Below are 25,019 nucleotides of genomic sequence, written 5' to 3'. Positions count from 1 at the left end.
TGACAATCGCTCAAAAAAAGTGCTTCGAAAATTGGTTTGAGCGCATGCAAAATGTATAAATCTTGATGGAGAATATTTTGAAAAACAATAAAACCATTTTCGTTGATAAATATTCCTATTTTCATTATTAGGCCAGAAATATATATAGCAGCCCTCGTAACTGAATTAGCTACCTAAAAAAAACATCGTTCAAGATGTAAATGCGCTTTGGAGGAAGGTTAAACAGCCGTTCCCAATCTTCTTTGATAAGTTACTCTACCATCACCATTATAGAGAATATATGCAAAATCAAATGCAAGAGCAAAATCCCTAAGAATCACTGTGCGTACGCGAACTACAAAAATAATGTATGGCTTTTAGTACAGATCTCTGATAAACGTAACTGGATGTCCATCATATCGTGTCAGGCTGAAGTTGATGCTCGAAAGAATAACATCCATAAACTGTATAAACTAAGACGTGTGCTCATAGGGAAATATAGAAGTTCAAACCACCCTGTCAACGACAAAAATGGTTGCATAACGAAACCAATTTTCCAGATGGTTTAACAATTTCTACCTAGGGGTAGTCTTGGACACCAAACATCTGTGGAAGTACAATGTGGAGGAGAGAGTGAGGAAAGCGAGTAATGTTCTATATGCATGTAGGAAGATGTTTAGCACTACCTGGGGGCTTTCTCCCTCTCTTATGAACTGGTGCTACGCAGCAATAGTGAGATCAATTCTACTCTACGGTGTTCTGGTGGGGTGGACGGGTAGTAGGAAATCTACGTATCGGAAGCCGATGGAAAAGGTTCAGCGACCTTCAACGCTATGTATAACGGCAGCCTCAAGAACCACCCCAACGTCTGCTCTAGAACAAATATTAAACCTGCCACCTATAGATCTATTTACCGAAAACTGCGCGGCGAAAACGGCGGAACGACTGATGACAACAGGTGAATTTACATGCAGATCCTTCGGACACATCTCGGTTGCTAAGGGCAGTCTGACAGTCACCGACTATCTGGTCCTATTCTACAACTGTGAAAGAGAGTTCACGGTAAACATGGAAAAGGATGGTTGGCGCAAGGGCACCGCAACTACACGCAACACCTTAAATATCTATACGGATGGCCCCAAAATGGATGAGGGAGTAGGTGCTGTCCGGAATTAGGCATAGAACAACCGTTCAAACTGCCGAACCACTGCAGTATATTTCAAGCAGAGGTCTTTGCTATTGGGAAGCCCTCCAACGCACAAGCCCAAAGTGTCAAGAGCGGGGCACCAAGGAAACAGTGGCGCATCTCTTGTGCGTTTGTTCTGCGTTAGCGAAACAGCGTTTAAGGTACTTAGCGGCCCCAGAATATGATAAGTTAGAGGAGATATCGTTAGTGAAGCCTTATAAACTATTAAAATTCACGTCAGGCGCAGGCATACTAAACGATGACTACTACTCAGGGAACATGTGAAGACACTCCATTCTGGTATCGCATAGGACCATAACTGGTCTATGTGTGGCCTACAGACCTACCAGACCAACCTATCCTAGCCATTTCTCGAGTGTTCTTAACCCAATTGGCAAGAACCTTCGACTTACACTTCTCCGCAAAGCCGCAAATTAAAGCCTGGGAAAGGTTCAAAAGACGACATAATCCCCCAGAAGTCTGCAAAGTAGATGCCAGCGTAACGGGCGCGCGGTTGTGTTTGTGTTTTCGATGTGACGTGAAGAAAAACTACCGGATGGATTTTAACACAGCGGTTGACAGTATTGAACGGAATTGTATTTGGAACTCTATGCGAGCAAGAAGCATTCCAGAAAAGTTTATTAACATCATCAAAGCACACTATAAAGGTTTTGAAGGCAAAGTCAAGCGGAAAAAAAATTATCTGAAACGACATACCCGAAAACTGATGTAAAACAGGACTGTCTTATATCAGCTTCCTCATATTTCTTGACGTGCTGAACAAATAACTAAGGGGCAATGGCATATCCTGGAATCTCTACGAACTTCTAGAAGAACTAACTTACGCGAATGATATCGCTCTGTTGTCTAACAAAAGAAGGGGCTTGCAGTCGAATTTTGACCGACTTACCGCTGCTAGTAAAGTTGGTCTTAAAATAAACGTGAGCAAAACTGAATTCATATCAGAGAGCGCGGATAGTGACTCTCCTCGTTTCACCATCTATAGGAATTATATTAAACAAAAAATAGGGTTCTGTTACCTTGATAATAAAATTACCCCAATAGGCGGAAGATCCATAGATGTTGCAAACCGTATAAATAAAGCGCTTGCAACATTTATACAACTGAACAATATATGGGAGCCCTGCATCATTTCAAACCATTATCTGCATAAATTGCCCAACGAAATTGGGTATTTAAAAACACCACTGAAATTTGTCGAAATGCTCTCTGGTGGAACCCACAAGGGACGAGACCGAAAACCTGGCGGCGCATGGTTGAAGCAGATATAAGGAACTCAGACACCCACTGGAATAATTTAAAATATTTGTCAAATAACCGGAAGGACTTTAATGACTGTGTTTTGGTCCCTACGCTCCAGGTTAAAGTAGATAAAGGAAATTACTACTCAAAAATATTATATTTACCACCAGCAGCGAAAACTTTTGAATTAGTGGTCCCGAATTGGCCATTGTTAGATTTAATGTTTCCACGACCATCAAGGTCAAGTCCAAGTTCTTCTGGTAAAGATTTTTCAGGACCTAAGAAGCCCATTGCCAGTAAAACAAGTTCAGCCGGGTAATATTTCTCGCTACCAAGTACTTCAGACATTGACCATTGTCCAGTGGAAGTTTTTTTCCATTCGACCTGAATAGTTTTTATGGCTTTTATGGTGCCATTTTCTCCTATTAATTCTTTTGTCGTCGTGCAGTATTGGCGGGGATCGTGGCCAAATTTTATACGAACTTCCTCATGTCCATAATCAACTCTGCCGATTAAAAAAAATAATATTGATTTAGACAAATAAAAACCATTATTAAATACCTGAACACTTTCGGCCATTGTGGCCAAGGGTTATCTTTCGAACGATGTTTAGGGGGTTCAGGCAATATTTCAAATGTGGTAATACTTTTGGCACCTTGTCGTAAAGCTGTAGCCATACAATCGCAGCCAGTATCGCCACCCCCGATTATAATTACATGTTTATCTTTAGCTGATATTATGTCATTTTGACTACCGAGTTGTCTTTTCTGTTGGGATTCAAGAAATTCCATAGCGAAATGTATTCCGTTTAAATCTCTATTAACTACATTTAAGTCCCGCGGAAAAGTGGAACCAGTTGTAAGTAGTAATGCATCGTACCTAAAATTAATTTTTAACGTAATTTTTGTTTTATCTGGTTCCAATATACTTACTGTTCTAGTAACTTTGTTGCTTTTATATCTTTGCCAATATGTACTTTCGTTCGAAACTCTATTCCTTCATCAGTCATCAGATCAATACGGCGTTTTACTACAACTTTTGATAATTTCATAGTTGGGATACCGTACTGCAATAAGCCTCCGGGTCTATCATTTCTTTCAAAAACAGTAACGAAATGGCCAGCTCGATTCAATTGACATGCGGCGGCTAAACCGGAAGGTCCAGAACCAACAATTGCTACTCGTTTTCCAGTTCGTTTACTAGGAATGTCAGGCTTCATCCAACCTTGTTCAAATGCATGATCAATAATAGCACATTCAATGTTTTTGATAGTTACTGGTGGTTCTGATATCCCTAAGACACAGGCCCCTTCACAGGGAGCTGGACAGACTCTACCAGTAAACTCAGGAAAATTATTCGTTTGCAAAAGTTGCTGTAAAGCTTCTTGCCAGTCATTTTTAAAAACAAGATCATTCCACTTTGGAATAATGTTTCCCAATGGACAACCATGTGCATTTGACTGGCAAAAGGGAACACCGCATTCCATACATCGTGCAGCTTGCGTTTTCAAATGTTTACGAATATTTTGGAAATTATAAACTTCTTCCCAATCTTCTTGTCGATCATTAGCGTTTCGGTACATATTTATTTCTCTTTTATATTTAATGAAACCTCGGATTTTGTCCAATGACTGCTCTGACTGAATACTTTCTTTTTTTTGAAGAGTTTCTTCTATATCATGAATAACCGGTTCCACAGCTGCAAAAGATTTTGTAATTTTTATTTCATGACGATGTTCATTTGTATTAGTACTTCCAGTGTTTTCCAAAACTCGTAAAGCTTTTTGGTATTCATACGGGAATACTTTTACAAATTTAGTCTGGTACTCAGTCCAATTAGCGAATATTTCTTTTGCTACTTTTGAATTAGTCTTGTTTATAAAATCCTCCAGCAGACTCTTAATAAGACTTATATCTGACTCAAGTTCCAATGGAAGCACAGAAACAGATTCTGGATTCACTTTGCTTTCAAAAGAGTTATCAACGTCATAAATATAAGCTATTCCGCCAGACATTCCTGCAGCGAAATTTCGACCTGTCAAGCCTAGAATAAGTACGATACCTCCAGTCATATATTCGCACCCATGGTCTCCAACTCCCTGGAAAATAGATTAAATCCATCTTCATTACTTTAAAGATTTGAAATAATAGGAAATACCTCGACAACAGCTGTAACCCCGGAATTCCTAACACAGAATCGTTCAGCTGCTATACCTCGAAAATATGCAGTGCCTTTAGTTGCACCATACAAGCAAACGTTTCCTACTATCACATTCAAATGCGATTCAAATACTGAATTGTCAGGAGGAACTATTACAATGCTGCCACCACATAAACCTTTACCAACATAATCATTAGCATCTCCTTTTAATGTGACATTTACACCGGACGATAGAAATGCGCAAAAACTTTGCCCAGCTGATCCTTCCAAAACTATATCGATGGTTTTGCCAAATGGTAGACCATCCTCTCCATATTTGCTACAATTGAATTACAACATATAATAATATTAAGATATCAGTATAAGTACCTAATATTTCAAATTTAATACGCTTACAACCGGTTTCACGAATTTTTTTCATTGAAAATTATGTTCCATTTAATTATTATTATTTAATTTTAGAGTTAAGTTTCCCTTTATTCACATTTGGATAGTAAAAATAACAGCTGGTTTATGTAAACAAATAAATTGTATTTATTTGTCAAAATAGAAAATAAATTGTAAATCAGCTGACAGAAAAAAGTAAACATAGTTGCATGTGACAGTATTTAAATAATATTTAAATGGCAAAGCTTGACCATATAAAAAAATTAAGACAAATGATGAAATTGGAATTAATTTTTTTTTTCACTTAAATTAGTTTCTTGAAACCGGCAGTGACAATACTAAAAATAAAATATAAATAAAACAATACAAATATTTTTTCTTCTATGCTATATCTGCTAATATAAAAGTTATTGGTTTCCTTATTCGTTTTTCCTTTCGAAGTATTAACTTCCCTAGTGACTTATGTTACTTAATATACTTATATAAAGGTCCTTAAACAGATAAGCTCACCAGGCTATATGATAACTCAGTGTTGATCCGAAAGCACGTTCCTCATTGTTTATGTACATTTTAATAATAATATTGTCCTCTAAGCCATATATAACGTTATGTGCCATTTCAATAAGCTTATTATCAGCACGTTTTTCCAACTGAAAATTTTGACGCATAGAACCTCCTACTATGTTTGTACCAGGCCGTAATTCTAGAGCGTTTTTCAAAAGTAGCGATAGATCTAGATAATCGGGTTTGTTATTTCTTTTTCTGGATACTTGAAGTAAATCAGTACGTCCAATTAAATCTTGAAATCGACGAATTCCCAAATTAGCCATGATCTTACGAATCTAAAATTAGAAATTTGTGTTAAGTACTTTATTGTATTATATTTTAAATTAACTTTGACGCAGATGCTGTTTTAAACATAGGTGAATACATAGTAAAGGGAAATATATTACCATATATATAATATCTCTAAAGTTATTTTTCGGACAGCTTCTCCAGAATACGTCTACGAGGAAAGATTACTAACATACGCATACATATGTTCAGAAATTTAGAATTGTTATTTTGAAACTACGCAATCATAATTATGTCGATTCGGCTATAACCGGCTAAACGGTTGCAACGCCAATCACATACATACAATCATAATTATGTACTATTACCAATTATGAATTAGAGTTTTGTCAAAAGTAATTAGGATTACAAAACTCGTTTCCACATAATTTGTGTTCATACTTTTCAAAACAATTCTTAATGAAAAATATTTTTTTTACATCTTTGGTGACAAATTATACTATGTATATTATTATTAGAGCAAATTACATGTGTATGTAAAAACTTATTAACTTACATCTTCTGCTAGCATGAAGAAGAAATTAATCACATGTTCGGGCTTTCCGGTAAACTTCTGTCGTAGTACTGGATCCTGTGTTGCGATGCCTACTGGACATGTATTTAAATGACATTTCCTCATCATAGTACATCCTAAAATTATATCAAAAATACATATTTTTGTATTACACTTATTATAGTATATAAATTAAATTCTTCAATGAATATTTTTTAAATTAACTTTTTAACAATTATCGTTCACAATTTGAAATAAATAATTCTCGGATTAAAAATTATTTGGTATATCTTATAATTGATTAATGAGAAATGTGACATTCTAAATACCATTATAGTGCAAAATCTGTCGACTACATCATATAAACATACTTCAAATATTTGCGGAATATGAAATTTCTAAAAGATGAAAAATATCAACATTATAAAGGTAATATAAACAAGTTGGAAAGGATCAGATGTTTAATCGAACGGAAACATTTAAAACCCTCCAGAAGTTTTAAAGTCTTTATACCATATTGACCCAGCACAGATTATATTAAGGAAATGATGCCCTCTGAATTTCAGTTAGATATCTAGGTTATTTTTGTTTTTTTTTTTCGGTAAAAATTAAGAGTAAAAGAGGTCGGGGCCTTTACTTTGTAATTAACTTTCTTTTCATCCTATATTAAATCTGCCAAAAGTGTCACCTTCATAAATAAACATACAATTTAATTTCCATAAATTCAATAAACGGGAATTATCAGGCTAGATGACTTTAACTTTTCTTTCAGGTAATTGACTTATCAGAGTCTGAAACATATTCTCATTACCTTGTCTTTTAATCAGGATTACTAGGTATACTTCTTATAAGAATGAAAGCATTGTTTTTAAAAAAGTTGTCATTCTCATGAGTAATTTACTTATCCGAATCTGAAACATAATCCTCTTTACTCGTGTGCTTTATTCAGAGAACATAAAATTACGAAAAGGTACACTTTTGTGTATGACGTTCGCCCGAGTAGGAAATTCTCCATTTGCTAACATCGTTACTATTTAACAGAATTGGCTGTCGAGGACTTCATACTGTGATACAAGTATTATCTTTCACAATATAGTAAAATTGTTGATACTTACCCATAACAATTAAAGGAGCTGTACTGAATCCGAATTCATCAGCACCAAGCAACGCCGCCACAACAACATCAAAGCCCGTACGTAATTGACCATCTGCTTGAATTATAACCCTATAGAAGGTATAAATAAGTTTTTAATCAACAATTAATTAATATTAATTTTACGAAATTTTATTATTGTCTTCACTTGAATTTACTTATGGAACATTTTAAGTAAATGAATAAAATAGACTAACTTATAATTGATTAACAAACAAGAAAGGGATACGTTCAGATGTAAAAGAACAATCTATACTGAAGTCTACAATATATGTACATCTGAATAGAGGATTATGTGATTAGGAATTTAAAAATTTGGTTTTGGGAACATACTGAATTTAGATATAAATACATTATGAACATAATGCTATCTAGCATATATCTAGCAGATTAATCAATATTTTCGATAAAAAGCGACTAGCAAACGCTAAGGTTAAGTATGGATTATAGACTGCCGGCATTATTGAGCCGTATATTTGCACAAAATTGAGGAGCTTGACGATTGGGGTCTTTCTGGCCTAGCTCACTACATCGTGCGATTTAACACTTTTTTGTGGGTACACTTAAAGCTCCTGTCCAAAACGGCAAGCCTGCTCGATTGACGCACTGGAAACAACATTGAAGCATTTATCTGTGAGATACCGACCGAAATGTTGGAAATAATATGCCAAAATTGGTCTAAAGGGATGGAGCATTTGAGGCAAAGCTGTGGTCAACATTTGCATATAAACTTTGGTGCAGTTAATTAAAAAAAAACAGTTTTAAAACTGATTGAACAGATTAGACAAGACGAAAATTCGAAAGTACAAAGATCCAACTGAGGGTTTGTGGGTGTAATGCCAACATGATGAATCGATAGATCTTACTACTTCCGTGAATATAATATTTAAAAAAATTAACTAGAATTATGGAAATGTTCCTTAATCACATTTAGTAAAGAACAAAATTATTTAAAAAACTTCTTTAAACGAAAACAACTTATGAATTTGCAGAAAGAAAATATTATTAAAAAATCATCGTCATAATATATGTATGTATATACATATATATATATATGTTCGAAATAATAAGAACAACCAAAGTGAGCATATAAATCGACGAATCATTTTTAATAAAAGATTTTTATTAAAACTTTTTTTCAATAAACATTTGTATAAGGATGAAGTTTTAAAAAAAAATATAAAAATTTGTTAATATATGCACATTTATTTTACAGCGTATTTTGTTGTTTTGAGCCCGATATAGGCTGTTCGAAAAAGTATGAACAACACATAAAAGGTTGCATTACGATATTTTTACTGTGTTTAAATGTCAGTGAACATTTTTATTAAGTTGTTCTTAAAAGATTTATAATTACTTCGGCGCATCTGGAGTGAATAGAATCCACAAAAGCACGGCATGTTGAGAAGGGTATATTTTTCATTGTATTTTTGATAATATTAATAATTCTTGGAAATTTTTTGGTTTCGAGTTTTTGACACCTTTTTTCAAATCTATCCAATTATTTTAAACTCCTGGTATTACAACGACTAAGTCATTACATCAATATTTTTGCTACGAAAACACTTCTTAGATCTATTCGAGGCATGTTTTCGACCATTATCTTGATGATGGCTCATCACAATGGCATATGATCTTCGGCGAAAGGTAAGATAATAGACCCCAGATTTTTATTAACACAATAAATGGCGGCCATAATACCTATGGTACTTACCAGAGGCTTAGCAACACTCCATTAGGGCATGCCAATAACATCAGCTTAAGGTCTCCATGATTCATAGTATTATTTGTATATTCACAGTTTAATTGCTGATTATATATCTAATATTGTTGTAGTATTGTTTTTTCCTCACTAGAGTCGAAATAAACAATATTTGTCTCATCGGTCCATATAATATTATGTATGTGCATGTTCAGTAAAAGTCCTTTTTTTGAACTTCGTGCTTTTGGGTTAGCAGACTACAACCCTTTTCTCGTTGATGGAGTCAATATTAGAATTTTAATTAAATTGTTTACCCCCCTCGGGCGCCACTAAAACGGAGACTTTTAACGATTTTTTTGTGCGTTCCCCTTTATTAAGCTTTCAATCTGCTAATCTTTGCAGTTTAATATTATTCAGTTCGAAAATACCATAAATTACCTTAAATAGGCAATATTTTTCTTTACCACAATCAATTTTTAATAACATCCCTCAGCTCCTTAGAAAAATGTCGAAATCTTTTTTAAAGGATTAACAAAAATTTTAACCGTAATCTCGATCAAATTTCATTCAGTTGAGATTATTAGATTTTTATTAAAATTAGTGTTACCAAATTCCAAGAATTCCATGTCGATAACAGGAGATATACCGTCTACTTGATTTTGTTCTTATTTTTTCGAACAGCCTAATTCTGACTCAAAGCAACAAAAAACGCTGTAAAAAAATTAAATGTACATATATTAACAAAGTATATATATTTAAAAACTCAAGCCTTATACAAATATTAAAAAAAAAAGTTTTAATAAAAATCTTTAATAAAAAAAGATTTTTTTTTGTTGGTTGTTCTTATTATTTCGAACACGTCTGTATATAAAAACTTATGCCATTTTTAATATCTATCCACATTTCCAAAATACCATATGGGCATTTCCGCCATGTCGAACGGGACAATCGTACACCTTTCAACTAAAAAAAAGTATGAACAAAAATGTTTTTTAATTTTGACAGTAGGATTTTTTAATAGCCCTTCATTAGCTCTACATTTAGTGTTAAGGTTGATTTTGGAACGGTTTTCATCAAGATAATTGCAAAAAAACCAAGGCATTCGCACGGGACAAAAAATGGAAGTCGTTTTTGGGAACAACGATTCAAACGGCGATTTCAGCGAATTGTGAGGCAATATTCCAATGTTTTTGATTGTAAAATGTTGCGCATTGATGGCCTTTAAAGATGGTATGAATTTTATCCAAAAATAATTTATAGTTTTTTTTTTAATTAATTATTAACCACATTCGCACGGGACATTTTTTTCCATCATAATATTTATGTTGATTTTGTTTTATAATACGGAATTATTTAACAACAAGTCCAATAAAATGGCTTAAAAAAGTAGTAAATGTATTTATTTATTTATTTTAACTAATATCCAACGAGAAACACAACAAAAATTCTATAGTATGAAATGAAAATAGTATTATGAATACATTTTTTTTTTTTCAGAAAATGCTGTCTTCGGGTATACAATTTTTTGGATTTTGTTATCTGCCAGACTTTCCTTTTGATAACTGCTCCCACTCCATCGACGGCTCCTTGCAAAAAATTCTATTCTAATGAAGAGTATTTTAATTATTTTATAAAATCAACCAGGCTTGATAATATAAATTTGTTTTTAAACTGAGAGCAGTTACCTTAAAAAAAATAAATATTTTAGAAAAGCAACTAAAGGATTTCTTAATTTTAGTTAAGAGATTTATCAAGAAACTAATATTTCATGCGTTAACTTGTCACTTTTAAAAGCAAACGATTTTTCCTTACAACCTTGTTAAAATGAGCACTCTTATTATAATGTTCGCCAAAATCTATTTGAATAGCTATTTCAGTGGAATTTAAAATGCGGTTTTTGCTCATTCGTAAATAATTAATTGATGTAAATGTATCTATTTACATACTTTAGTCAATCTTATAAGACAAAAAATAATTTTAAATTTTCTAATTCCACACCTACGATGTCGCACGGGACCAATTTTAGGTAGTTACCAAAACCACAAATCTTTCGATTTTTGAACAAGGTTTTTTATTTTAATTGTATACAAGTTTACTGTTTATACCCAAAATTTGGCGAGCTTGCTGCTTTTATTTGCGATGCAGTGGGAATAAGTGTTGTTTTTTGATGTCGCACGAGACATTAAAATATAGGATAATAAGAGAGCAAAAACTTACAGTTATTTGCAATCGCATGCTTTCTTATGCATTTTATTTGGAACTTTGTACCCTTATAAAGTACCCTTATAAATTATACATGATATGTTTCTTTAACAATTTTGACGAAAAAACAAATGCAGTAGAAAAATCGAAATGAGAAAAGTAGCTCCTATTCGACTTGGCTTTGGTATATCTCGTAATTGGTTATGAATTAATTTAAAATTAATTTAATATCAATAAATTTAGAAATTTTCCTATGAAAATATGCAAAAACTTTGTAATTCTAATAATGTTTAATATTTTGTCTGTGGTAGACCTTCTGGCGGAAATGCCCATATATTGTTTCAAGTTATCGTTTTAAATACATCAGCTGAGTAATTATCTGCCAATTTTTTTTTTTTTTTTGGCTTTGCAACTGAAATAAGTTGAAATTCATGTTACAAAATTCTAGTTTGGTTGATCTGCAGTTTTATTTGCCTTAATTAATTCCAAATAAGTTTATACACATTATTAAATGCAAACAAAAACAAGTAAGGAAGGACTAAGTTCGGGTGTAACCGAACATTTTATACCCTCGCAATTAACTATTTAATTTTATTAATATAACCCAGAATTTTACACACATATTCGTCATATATATGGTATAAAGTTCATTGAAAGTTGGAAATCCTAATATTAGGTATATTCTGCTAGGAGAAGTTATGACTCGATTTCACAAATTTTTAGTACGGAGACATATTATGGGAAGAAAAATATGCCCTTTGACTTTCTTCAAAATATATGAGAGACTTACTTATATTTTCGGTTAAATATTTATTAGAAGCACAGGGGTCCTCATGTTCGATATAAGGGGCCTAAAAAACTTATGATCCGATTTCGGCGATTTTTATAAGGGAGATGCCACAGTATTTGTGCAAATATTATTATTTATAATTCCTCCATTTTTGGACTGTATACGGACGAGCCTGAAAGCAACGTCTACAGAAATTTTGGTTGATATAGCTTTAGCAGATTACGAAATATGTACAAAAACCTTAGTAGGGGACGTGGCCACGCCCACTTCCTCAAAAAAATTACATCCAAATATGCCCCCTCCTAGTGCGAACCTTTGAACCAAATTTCACTTTTATCACTTTATTTATGACTTAGTTATGGCACGTTATAAGTTTTCGATTTTCGCCCATTTCAATACCAACCTCCTCAGGGTGCCAAGGAATATGTGTTTCAAGTTTCATTAAGATATCTCAATATTTACTCAAGTTATCGCTTACACGGACAGACGGACGGACGGACAGACATTCGGATTTTAACTGCACTCCGTCATCCTGATCATTTATATATGTTTACCCCATATCTAACTCTTTTATTTCTGGGTGACACAAACAACCGCTATATGAACAAAACTATAATACTCTCTTTAGCAACTTTGTTGCGAGAGTATAAAAATTATATTTACAATTACCTTGATCGCAAATTGTTTAAAACGAGAACTTGATGCGTTTCGGCCACTCCTAATTCCCATGGAAGGCCAGCATGCTTAATACCAGTCCAAGAGCTTGCTCCAGTTCCGCCGTCATGTCCTGATATAACAATATGTTCTGCTTTACCCTTCAAATATATAAAGAAGATATAAGTATTACTTCAATTAATTCATATTATTATTATTTATTTTATTATTTGCTATAATGACAATAACCTTCGCAACTCCAGATGCTACTACTCCAACTCCGACTTCGGAAACCAACTTAACACTTATTCTTGCATTGGGGTTTGCGCATTTTAAGTCATATATAAGCTCGGCTAAATCTTCAATTGAATAAATGTCGTGATGTGGTGGTGGTGAAATAAGACCAACACCAGGGACAGAGTGCCGAGTTTCTGCTATTTCCTTCGTAACTTTATACCCAGGGAGTTCACCACCCTCCCCTGGTTTTGCTCCCTGAGCCATTTTAATTTGGAGATCATCCGCATTTGCAAGATATGCAGCTGTTACTCCAAAACGGCCTGATGCAATTTGCTTTATTGCTGATCTCCTACTATTATGCGAATCTTTTTCTGTGAAAAAATATAATCATTATAACCACTAATTATTAAACACTATGAATTTATTTAAATATTTCTACAAATAAATAAAACAAAAAATAATTAGCCTTCTCCACCGTTGCAAAAATAGTGGCAACAAATAAGGAAGAACTAAGTTCGGATGTAACTTCAATTTATTTATTTAATTTTATTAAGATAGCACTCAATTTGACACATATATTCGTTCCACTAAATTAACGTAAATCTTTACATATTAACTGATAAAAGATGTAAAGCCCACCAGAAGTTCGTGATTTGTAAGAAAAGCCTATTAGGGGAAAGGGCCACGCCCACTTCCCAAAAAATGTTATGCATAGATGCACCTCCCTGTAGTAATACCCTGTACCAAACATTACTTTTATAGTTATATAGTTATAACACATTATAGTTCACTTAACATCATATTGTGGGCCGGCAACACGAAATACAATCAAACACACGAAAAACTCTAAGCCGTCTGGGAGGATATCATAACCGTTTATCTTATAAAAACGCAAGCAAATTGTTCATAGAAGAATTCATCACCTATTAACATTCATCTGGAACAATGAAAGGCTGCCAGGAGATTGAAATACAAAATAATCTCAATGCGTATATAGACCCAGAAGGTAACTAGTATACAAATTTTTCCTTAAACAGTCCATTGAGCAGTTGTTAACAGCACAGTATTGATTTACATATGCTTTTTAATAATTTTAAATCAACATTCGATAAGATTAAAAAAAAAATTATTACAATTGTAAAGATGACTTTAAGCAAAACCGTATCAAAAATATTAAATCAAAATAGTAAGTTCGAAGCCATCACTATTAAGTCAAGAGTAAAAAAAGGAGATGCAATATCATCATGAAACAAAAAGCTTATACTATTGTATGATCACTTAATTCTGCTAATAAATCTAACATATTTACCGATATATACGTTCTAACGTCCACCGAAAGTTAGATAACCCGTATATCAGATATGTGGGCGTTAGAGAAAGTATTCACATGATTTTACTTATTTTTGGCACAAAGGCACACCATTATTAGGAAAAAAATCTTTTCCGAATTTCTTTAGAATATCTGACAAATTTACCAATATTTTCGGTAACAAATTTTCCAAAAGCCCTGAGGTCCTCATATTCGGTATGAGTGGTTACAATCCAATTTTATACAAATGTATGATGGGATGTTAAAGGGAAATCACTATAGAAAGCTTGCCGCTCCCTAATGTCAGCCTCAGTAATAAATTTTGCTTTCATAACTTTATTTATGGCCCATCTGCAATACCAACCCTCTCATGGTGAAAAGTATCATGTGTACCAAGATATTTCCATTTTTACACAAGTTATCGCTTGCACAGACGGACGGACAGAGGATATCCAGATTTAAACTCTATTAGTCATCCTGATTAATTTGACTCTATATCTAATTCGTTTAGTTTTATGTGAACAACTCTGCGCAACATGTTGCGAAAATATAAAAAATGTTCAGCACGTAGCATTCATATACATTAGGATTTTACGTAAAAATATGTTAATTCGCAATTATAAAAATGTTTATATTTTGTTTAAGATTACTCACCTAAGTACCGATCTGCATTTTCACCACCTTCGCCGGTATTACTTTTCCCTCCAATACGATTCATTGAAATAGCCAATGTTTGATGTGCTTCAAGAGAAATGCTGCCAAAACTCATAGCGCCGGTAACGAACCTTTTCACAATTTCTGATGCTTCCTCCACTTCCGATATATCTATTTTTTTTTTATTGGTAACAAACTCTAGTTGGCCTCTAAGTGTGCATTTCTTTACACTTTCTAAAGTTGTTAATTTAAATGCTTCAAAGGAATCCCAATTTTTATTTAACGTAGCTTCCTGTAGACTTGCAATAGCAGCGGGTTCATTTATATGAGCCTCACCTCCATTGCGCCAATGATAATTACCAGGATTTCGAAGTATACGAGTGTCACATAATGTACTACCAAATGCCATATTATATCGTTCCATAGCTTCTTTCGCTACTATTTCCAAACTAATACCTCCGATCCTACTCGCTGTTCCTCGAAAACATTTATTAATAAGCTGTTCACCTATTCCTACAGCCTCAAATATTTGTGCACTCTTGTAAGATTGTAATGTACTAATCCCCATTTTAGCCATTACTTTTGCCACACCAGTCTCTATAGCCTTCGCATAGGCACTATAAATTTGTTTGTCACTTGCAGCTGCACTAATGACGCAATCATCACGAAGTGCCTGTGCTAACTCAAAAGCCAAATAAGGACAAATGGCATCTGCACCATATCCAAGCAATACACAAATATGGTGTACTTCACGTGCCTCAGCTGTCTCTACTATAATTCCAACTTTCATACGTTGTAAGGTTTCTATTAGATGGTGATGCAATGCACCCAGAGCAAGTAAAGCTGATATAGGTACTTTCCCATGCCCAGCATTCCGATCAGAAATAATGAGTAACTGATAACCTGAAGATGCGGCGTTAAAACCCTGTCGACAAATATCGTCAATGCAATCAATATAACCCTTAATTCCATCTTCAAATCTAAACGTAATGTCCAACACTTTTGTTCTCCATCCTCTATGAGAGTTTCTTTTCAACAAATTCACGTCAGGAATACTTAGAATTGGATTTGATAACCAAATTCGATGTACTTGTTTGCAGGATGGTTGAAGTAAGTTTGCCTCGGGTCCTATAGGACATTGCATGGACATTACTACCTTTTCACGAAACGGATCAATGGGTGGATTAGTTACTTGTGCAAATAGTTGTTTAAAATATTCGTATGGCAACGGTTGGAAAGAAGACAAACATGCTAATGGGGCATCGTTCCCCATCGAGCCAAGAGCTTCTTTTCTGTAATATAACAAAATGCAATGATTATAAACAAATTATTATTTAAATATGTAACATATGAATGTATGTATATAAAAATGAATCGCTAAACGTGTTGCTAAGCGCATAACTCGAGAACAGCTGAAGTACAAGGATGATAGAAAACTTATTTTTAGTATAATATTTTGAGGGTTGTCATTGTTGTTTTGTTAAAATATTTTTGTATAATAATAATTGTAATTGTATAAGATTGTATCGATAGCCAAAACCCAAAGTGTATTCAACGAAGTGATCTAAGTATTTAACTCACTCTTATTTCAAAATAAAATTGTAAACAATTCATGTATTTGTTTACATTAACCCGTCTTTTTTATCTTTAACAATATGAAGACAATGGAAGAGGTATCGAAAGTGAAGCCACAAATGCTTTTAAAATTCGCGTCAACTCTCCTCGTGGACAACGTGACGGCACTCCATCTAGTATCGCAAAGGACCTAAATAGGTCTATGTGTGGCGTATTGGCCTACCAGTTTAACCTAACCTAACCTAATATGAAGCCACATCCATACATATAAAACATGTTGCGATAAATTTTTTTTTGCGATTTGTTAGTTGGAGCACAAAATATTGGCAATTTGCTTCTATGAGTTGTTTCGCACAAGCAGAAAGTATTCGACATTTTCTTTTATTTATTGAAAAAAATATTTCTTTTTTCATTTAAATTTTTTTTACTTTTGAATTCTAAAATTTGAATTTTTGAATTATAGTAAGGGCTAATCAATAAAAACATACATGTCAAATAAGGGTAAAGATAAATTAAATATCATATACTTACAGCTGGTTGCACGAAAAAAATTTAAGTAAAAAATTATCTGTTTCAATTTCACCGTTTGACTAACTATTGAATGATCTCGCTTTGCCATCTAACTGCCTTCCCTAAATAAAAGCGTCAGCGGCAAATAACTGTCAAAAAATTCTCATGCCAATACAATTTGTATGGCGCATACCGAAATAACGCGACGGCGACGCTGAGCGGTTGAAATTTTCAATTTTGACAGAGCGTTCCAAAGTAAAGTTGGCTGCGAAAAACGAAGTTTCTCTGTTCAATAAAATTTCACAACAACAATTCAAGTAAACAATTTGATATTTGACGTAAAGTTGCCGCTTTTATTTAGGGATGGCGCATCGACGTTAACGCTGAGCGAAAAAAAAGGTTCCGCCAACGCTTTTATTTAGGGAAGGCAGTAAATATTATTTTAATATTGTCATATGTAACTATGGTTACGTTTTTCTATCAGCTGATTTCCAATATTTTTTTCCATTTTGTCAAATAAATACAAATTTTTGTATGTCAATTTTCAATAATGGTGAAAACCAAAAAACTTAAGTACAAAATAAAAAAAATTAAAAAAAAAATTATATATATATATATATATATTTGGCGTAGGAACCGCTTTAAGCGATTATAGCCGAATCCACCAGAGCGCGCCACCCATTCCTCCTTTTTGCTTTTTGGCGCCAACTGGAAACACCAAGTGAAGCCAGGTCACTTTGCACTTGGTCTTTCCACCGGAGTGGAGGTCGTCCTCTTTCGCGGCTTCCTTCAGCGGGTACTACATCGAATACTTTCAGAGCTGGAGTGTTTTCTTCCATCCGTACAACATGGCCTAGCCAGGGTAGCCGCTGTCTTTTTATTCGCTGAACTATGTCAATGTTGTCGTATAAATCGTACAGCTCATCGTTCCATCGTCTGCGGTATTCGCCGTTGCCAGTGTTTAGAGGACCGTAAATCTTGCGCAAAACCTTTCTCTCGAAAACCCCAAGAGTCGTCTCATCGGATGTTGTCATCGTCCATGCTTCAGCGCCATACATCAGGACGGGAATAATGAGCGACTTATAGAGTTTGATTTTGGTTCGTCGAGAGAGTACTTTACTTTTCAATTGCCTACTCAGTCCAAAGTAGCACCTGTTGGCAAGAGTGATTCTGCGTTGGATTTCAAGGCTGACATTGTTGGTGTTGTTAATGCTGGTTCCCAGATAAACGAAGTTATCTACAACTTCAAAATGATATCAATATCATCGGCATACGCCAGGAGCTGTACACTCTTGTAGAAGATTGTACCTTCTCTATCGTATTGCAGCTCGTATTATTTTTTCCAGCAATAGATTGAAGAAGTCGCACGATAGTGAGTCACCCTGTCTGAAGCCTCGTTTGGTATCGAACGGCTCGGAGAGGTCCTTCCCGATCCTGACGGAGCTTTTGGTGTTGCTCAACGTCAGCTTACATAGCCGTATTAGTTTTGCAGGGATACCAAATTCAGACATCGCGGCATCAAGGCAGTTCCTTTTCGTGCAATCGAAGGCAGCTTTAAAATCGATAAAAAAATGGTGATTATCGATTCTTCTCTCTCGGGTCTTTTCCAAGGCGCATGGTGAATATCTGGTCCATTGTCGATTCTCCAGGTCAGATAAGGTCCAATCAGTTCGTTGACGGTGGGCTTTACTCTTTCACACAATATGCTCGACAAAACCTTATATGCGATATTGAGGAGACTTATACCACGGTAGTTGGCGCAGATTGTGGGGTCTCCCTTCTTATGGATTGGGCAGAGCACACTGAGATTCCAATCGTCAGGCATGCTTTCTTCCGAGCATATTCTGCAAAGAAGCTGATGCATGCACCTTATCAGTTCTTCGCCGCCGTATTTGAATAGTTCTGCCGGTAATCTATCGGCCCCCGCTGCTTTGTTGTTCTTCAAGCGGGTAATTGCTATTCGAATTTCTTCATGGTCGGGTAATGGAACATCTGTTCCATCGTCATCGATTGGGGGATCGGGTTCGCCATATCCTGGTGTTGTACTCTCACTGCCATTCAGCAGGTCGGAGAAGTGTTCTCTCCATAATCCCAGTATGCCCTGGACATCGGTTACCAGATTACCACCTTGGTCTCTACATGAGGATGCTCCGGTCTTGAAACCTTCGTTAAGTCGCTTCATTTTTTCATAAAATTTTCGAGCATTCCCTCTGTCTGCCAGCTTCTCAAGCTCTCCGTACTCACGCATTTCGGCCTCTTTCTTTTTTTGTCTGCAGATGCGTCTCGCTTCCCTCTTCAGTTCTCGATATCTATCCCACCCCGAACGTGTTGTGGTCGATCGCAACGTTGCGAGGTAGGCAGTCTGTTTTCTCTCCACTGCGGAACGACAATTCTCATCGTACCAATTGGTTTTTTGGCGTTGCCGGCGACCAATTGTTTCGGCTGCAACGGTATGCAATGAGTTTGAGATGCCGTTCCACAGCTCCCTTATATCGAGATGCTGATGAGTGCTCTCAGAGAGCAGGAGTGCAAGTCGAGTAGAAAATCGTTCGGCTGTCGATGGTGATTGCAGCTTTTCGACGTCGCCTTCCTTGTGTTTGTTGATGGGCGTTCTTTGCTGCTACTAGATAATGGTCCGAGTCAATGTTTGGTCCTCGGAGCGTACGCACGTCTAAAACACTGGTGACATGTCTTCCGTCTATCACAACGTGATCGATTTGATTGCGCGTGTTTCGATCAGGGGACAGCCACGTTGCTTGATGAATTTGTTTATGCTGGAATCTGGTACAACAGACAACCATATTTCGGGCCCCAGCGAAGTCGATCAGCCTCAGGCCGTTTGGCGATGTTTCGTCATGGAGGCTGAATTTTCCGACTGTTGTGCCAAAGACACCTTCTTTACCCACCCTGGCGTTAAAATCGCCAAGCACGATTTTGACATGGGGCGTGGGCGCAAATCAGCGATATGTTGAAGAACCTCGCTTTGATGCGGATTGTGGCAAGACGTTCATCCACCGGGGTGAATGCCAGGACTCGGCGACGTAGTCTCTCTCCCACCACAAATCCATCACCAAATTTGCGCTCCTTTATTTGGCCGCTGTAGTAGATGTCACAAGGACCCACCTTCTTCCGTCCTTGTCCCGTCCATCACACTTCTTGGACGGCGGTGATGTCAGCCTTTAGTTGTATGAGGACATCAACCAGATGGGCAGAGGCACCTCCCAATTAAGGGTCCGGGCATTCCAGGTGCATGCCCTTAAATCATATGGGCAAAATTAAATAAAATTTAAAATCAAAATTAAAAAGAACTTAATTTTCAATGAAAAAATTTCGTGAAACCGGCTGTTAGTTCAGTTTGTTGAATAGACTTTGCCCAAAACAATTTGTAAAAAGTGTTTTAATTCGTAATGTCAAAATCAGCTCTTTTGTTTGGCTTCTATGATTCAAAAATATATGTTTAAAAATTCCAAGCCAATAAAAATTGGTTTTTTTTTGAGAAATATAATTTGTAAAGTATTAATCAAAGCGCTTGAAACTATTGCACAGTAATTTGTAGGATTGATATAGTAATAAAGTATGTACATATGTATAAACGAAAATGAAATTATATGAAACCAAGAACAGTCGCAGAACTGTTCCATAATTGAATGAACATAGGATTGCATACGATAGTTAAATACAACGGAGTAGTGGATCTTGAAGGATTTAGTTTCTTGTTGCTCTTTGGGGTACTGGAAAAAAGTTTCTAATTGCATTGACTCTGCAATGGAACAAGACTGGCTGTGAAGAAGCTAATCAATATGGTCATTGAAGCCAACTTTGTATTTACTCATTTGTTACATACTTCCATATAAGATTAAACAATACAAAGTTTAACAAACTATGTTAATTTTCATTAATAATTTTCAAATTTACCGTTTATACGTTTTTCTTTTTATGAGTAAGAATTTGTTCACAATATTGAAAAACTTACTAATTTAATGTATAAGTTAGCCACAAAAACGTGTAGCCGGGTCTGCTAGTTAAAGGTTACTGTTAAAGGAAACTGGTGAAAAAAGTGACATAATATTTCAAAACGTTAAAAATAATGCATGTAGAATCAAAATTAATATACTAGAAAAACACTCATATACTCATACATATTAAAAAAATGTATACTTGTTTTGTTAAATTGCGTAATAATAAAAACTAGTGGTTTTATCTATAATATATATGTATGTAACTTTCTTGGATTTAAAAATACGACACGTAATGTACGATTTTATTATACTTGACATATGTAAATTTCCAAAAAACGACGGATTTTTCCCAAACCCGACGGTAAGAATTTGGTATTTTGTTTGTTGCTAAAAGGCCTAACATTAAAATAATAAAATTATTTAACGAAGATGAACATACATTAGTTAAATTAGCAAGCAAATATCTCTAACGATACAACGATGTGTACTCCGTAGATTTAATCTCAATCAGAGAAATGCTGAAAATGAAAACCAATCTTCTGTTGTTTTTGAATTTATTAAGACAACTCTGGCTGTTGTGCGTAGGGTTTGAGACCCACCACATGAAAAAACCTCCCGAATGAAAAACCAAACAGAGCCTCGGATGAGAAACCCCACTTTTGATGACGACCCCTGCAAACGTTATAACGATCACGATTTAAAGGCATGCACCTAGAATGTCTGGACCCTTAATTGGGAAGGTGCCTCTGTCCATCTGGTTGATGTTCTCATACGGCTAAAGGCTGACATCAACGCCATCAAAGAAATGTGATAGGCGGGACAAGGGCGGAGGAAAGTGGGTCCTTGTGACATCTACTACAGCGGCCATATAAAGGAGCGCAAATTTGGTGTGGGATTTGTGGTGGAAGAGAGACTCCGTCGCCGAGTCCCCCGGTCATGAATGTATAGCCAGAATCCGCATCAAAACGTGGTTCTTCAACATTTCGCTGACTTTCGCCCACGCCCCATTACAAAATCGTGCTTGGCGATTTCAACGCTAGGGTGGGTAAAGAAGGTGTCTTTGGAACAACAGTCAGAAAATTCGGCCTCCATGACGAAACATCGTCAAACGGCCTGAGGCTGATCGACCTTGTTGGGGCCCGAAATATGTTTGTCTGTAGTACCAGATTCCTGCACAAGAAAATTCATCAAGCAACGTGGCTGTCCCCTGATCGAAACACGCGCAATCAAATCGCTCATGTTGTGATAGACGGAAGACATGTCTCCTGTGGTTTAGACGTGCGTACGATCCGAGAAGCGAAGATACGCACTCGCCTCTGTGCAGCAAAGAACGCCCTCCAACAAACATACGGAAGGTTCGACGTCGAAAAGTTGTAAACGCAACAGACAGCCAAGAAATTTTCTACTTGACTTGCACTCCTGCTCTGTGAGAGCACTCATGAAACCGAAGCAATTGATCTTGGAAACGCCAAAAAACCAGGTGATACGATGAGAATAGTCGTTCCGCAGTGGAGAGAAAATAGACTGCCTACCTCGCAACGTTGCGATCAACCATAACAAATTCGGGGCGGGATAGATATCGAGAGAAGGTAATCTGGTTACGGATGTCCAGAGCATACTGGGATTATGGAGGGATCATGAAGAAATTCGAATAGCAATTACCCGTTTGAGGAACAACACAAAGGGAGACCCCACAATCTGCGTCAATTACCGTGGAATAAGCCTCCTCAATATCTGTCGAGCGTACTGTGTGAAAAACTAAAGCCCAACGTCAACGAACTGATTGGACCACCATGAATCAGATATTCACCATGCGCCAAAGCTTGGAAAAGACCCGAGAGAGAAGAATCGATACTCGTCACCTTTTCATCGATTTTAAAACTGTCTTCGATAGCTCAGAAAGAAGTTGACTCTATGCCGCGATGTTTGAATTTGGTACCCCTGCAAAATAATAATTCGGCTATATAAACTGACGTTGAGCAACACCAACAGCTCTATCAAGATCGGGAAGGAACTTTCCGAGCCGTTCGATACCAAACGAGGCTTCAGACAGAGCGACTCACTATTGCGCGACTTCTTCAATCTATTGCTGGAAAAAAATAATACGAGCTGCAGAACTAAATAGAGAAGGCCGTTTGTTCTGTTTTTTCAGCGTTAGCAACACCAAGAATATCAGCCTCGAAATCCAGCGCAGAATCACTCTTGTCAACAAGTGCTACTTTGGACTGAGTAGACAAGCTTCTGCACCATAAACCAGGACAGGAATGATGAACGACTTGTAGAGTTAGATTTTGGTTCGTCGAGAGATAACTTTACTTTTCAATTGCCTACTAGGGTGATTCCTAGGTACTTAGCATTCTCTGATGCAGTATAGGAGTACCATTTATATAAATGGAATGGTATGATATATTGATTTGGAATCGTTTAATTTAATGCCATTTGAAAACCCATGTAGTTATTGTTGAATGGTGATCACGAAAGCCGAACTGATGTACTGGTATAAGGTGTTTTCGATCTTTTATTGATTTGAGCCTCTATATGAGAACATTCTCGAAAACTTTCGATAGAGCTGGCAGCAGCGATATTGGCCTATAAGATGTGACATCATGCAGTGGTGTACCCGGCTTAGGTATCATAATAACTTCAGATACTTTCCAAAGCGATGGAACGTATCTTAAGTAGAATGCGCTGTTTACAATTTTTTTTATAAAATTCTTTGGTAGATTGCGTAATATCTCTCCGGCTATTAAATCAAACCTAGGAGCTTTTTTGAGCCTTGCGTTCCTGATCAGACTTTTAATATCTTTACTACTAATAGTCAACAAACACAAGGAAGGTTCGACGTCGAAAAGCTGCAAACACAACAGCCACGAAATACTCTACTCGACTTGCACTCCTGCTCTCTGAGAGCACTCATCAGCATCTCGGTATAAGGGAACTGTGGGACGGCATCTCAAACTCACTGCGTACCACTGCAACCGAAACAATTGGCTTTCGGAAAGGTAAATAAACAGCTGGTACGATGAGGAATGCCGTCTCGCAGCGGAGAGAAAACAGACTGCCTACCTCGCAACGTTGCAAACGACCACAACACGTGCGGGATGGGATAGATACCGAGAGCTGAAGAGGGAAGTGGGACGCATTTGCAGACAAAAAAAGAAAGAGGCCAAAATGCATGAGCATGAAGAGCTTGAGAAGCTGGCAGACTCGAAAATGTTATGAAAAAATTAAGCGACTTAAGGAAGGTTTCAAGACTGGAGTATCCTCATGTAGAGACCAAGGTCTGTAATCTAGTAACCGATGTTCAGGGCATACTAGGATTATGGAGGGAACACTTCTCCGACCTGCTGAATGGCAGTGAAAGTACAACACCAGGAGATGGCGAACCCGATTCCCCAATCGATGACGACGGAACAGATGTTCCATTACCCGACCATGAGGAAATTCGAATAGCAATTATCTTGTTGAAGAACAACAAAGCATATCCATAAAAAGGGAGATCCTAAAATCTGTGCCAATTACGGTGGGATAAGCCTCCTAAATATCGTCTATAAGGTTCTATCGAGGCTTTAGACCTGGAAAATCCACAACTGACCAGATATTCACCATGCGCCAAACCTTGGAGAATGCCTTTGAAAAGCCCATCGACACACACCACCTTTTTGTCAAATTTAAGGCTGCTTTCGACAGCACGAAAAGGAGCTGCCTTTATGCCGCAATATCTGGATTTGGTATCCCCGCAAAACTAATACGGCTGTATTGTTGAGCAACACCAAAAGCTCCGTCATGATTGGGAAGGACCTCTCCGAGCCGTTCGATAGCAAACGAGGTTTTAGACAAGGTGACTAACTATCGTGTGACGTCTTGGCTCCCACATCACTGTTGACAGTCATAACTTCGAAGTCGTAGAGAATTTCGTATACCTGGGAACCAGCATCAACAACACAAACA

General features: G+C 36.3%; 1 protein-coding gene across 3 annotated transcripts in view; it reads right to left on the bottom strand.

Moving 5' to 3' along the window:
* LOC105218409 (uncharacterized) overlaps positions 1-25,019 on the bottom strand; it is a 94,511-nt gene that overhangs the window by 5,666 nt on the left and 63,826 nt on the right. For 2 of the 3 annotated variants that reach the window (XM_011193971.3, XM_054229200.1), the window contains 10 exons: positions 15,025-16,316; positions 13,074-13,432; positions 12,840-12,985; positions 7,439-7,548; positions 6,327-6,460; positions 5,486-5,817; positions 4,586-4,907; positions 3,361-4,526; positions 2,990-3,307; positions 2,593-2,933 (listed from right to left, as the gene is read on the bottom strand). In XM_011193971.3, coding sequence (XP_011192273.1) covers positions 2,593-2,933; positions 2,990-3,307; positions 3,361-4,526; positions 4,586-4,907; positions 5,486-5,817; positions 6,327-6,460; positions 7,439-7,548; positions 12,840-12,985; positions 13,074-13,432; positions 15,025-16,316 — 4,520 coding nt within the window. Of the gene's footprint in view, positions 1-2,592; positions 2,934-2,989; positions 3,308-3,360; positions 4,527-4,585; positions 4,908-5,485; positions 5,818-6,326; positions 6,461-7,438; positions 7,549-12,835; positions 12,986-13,073; positions 13,433-15,024; positions 16,317-25,019 lie in introns of those variants that run through there. The other variant, XM_054229201.1, reaches the window with a different exon arrangement.

The sequence above is a fragment of the Zeugodacus cucurbitae genome, chromosome 4 (assembly GCF_028554725.1).
Source record: "Zeugodacus cucurbitae isolate PBARC_wt_2022May chromosome 4, idZeuCucr1.2, whole genome shotgun sequence".
Taxonomy (NCBI): domain Eukaryota; kingdom Metazoa; phylum Arthropoda; class Insecta; order Diptera; family Tephritidae; genus Zeugodacus; species Zeugodacus cucurbitae.
The sequence above is the reverse complement of the archived record's forward strand: the minus strand, read 5'-3'. Positions and strand labels throughout refer to the sequence as shown.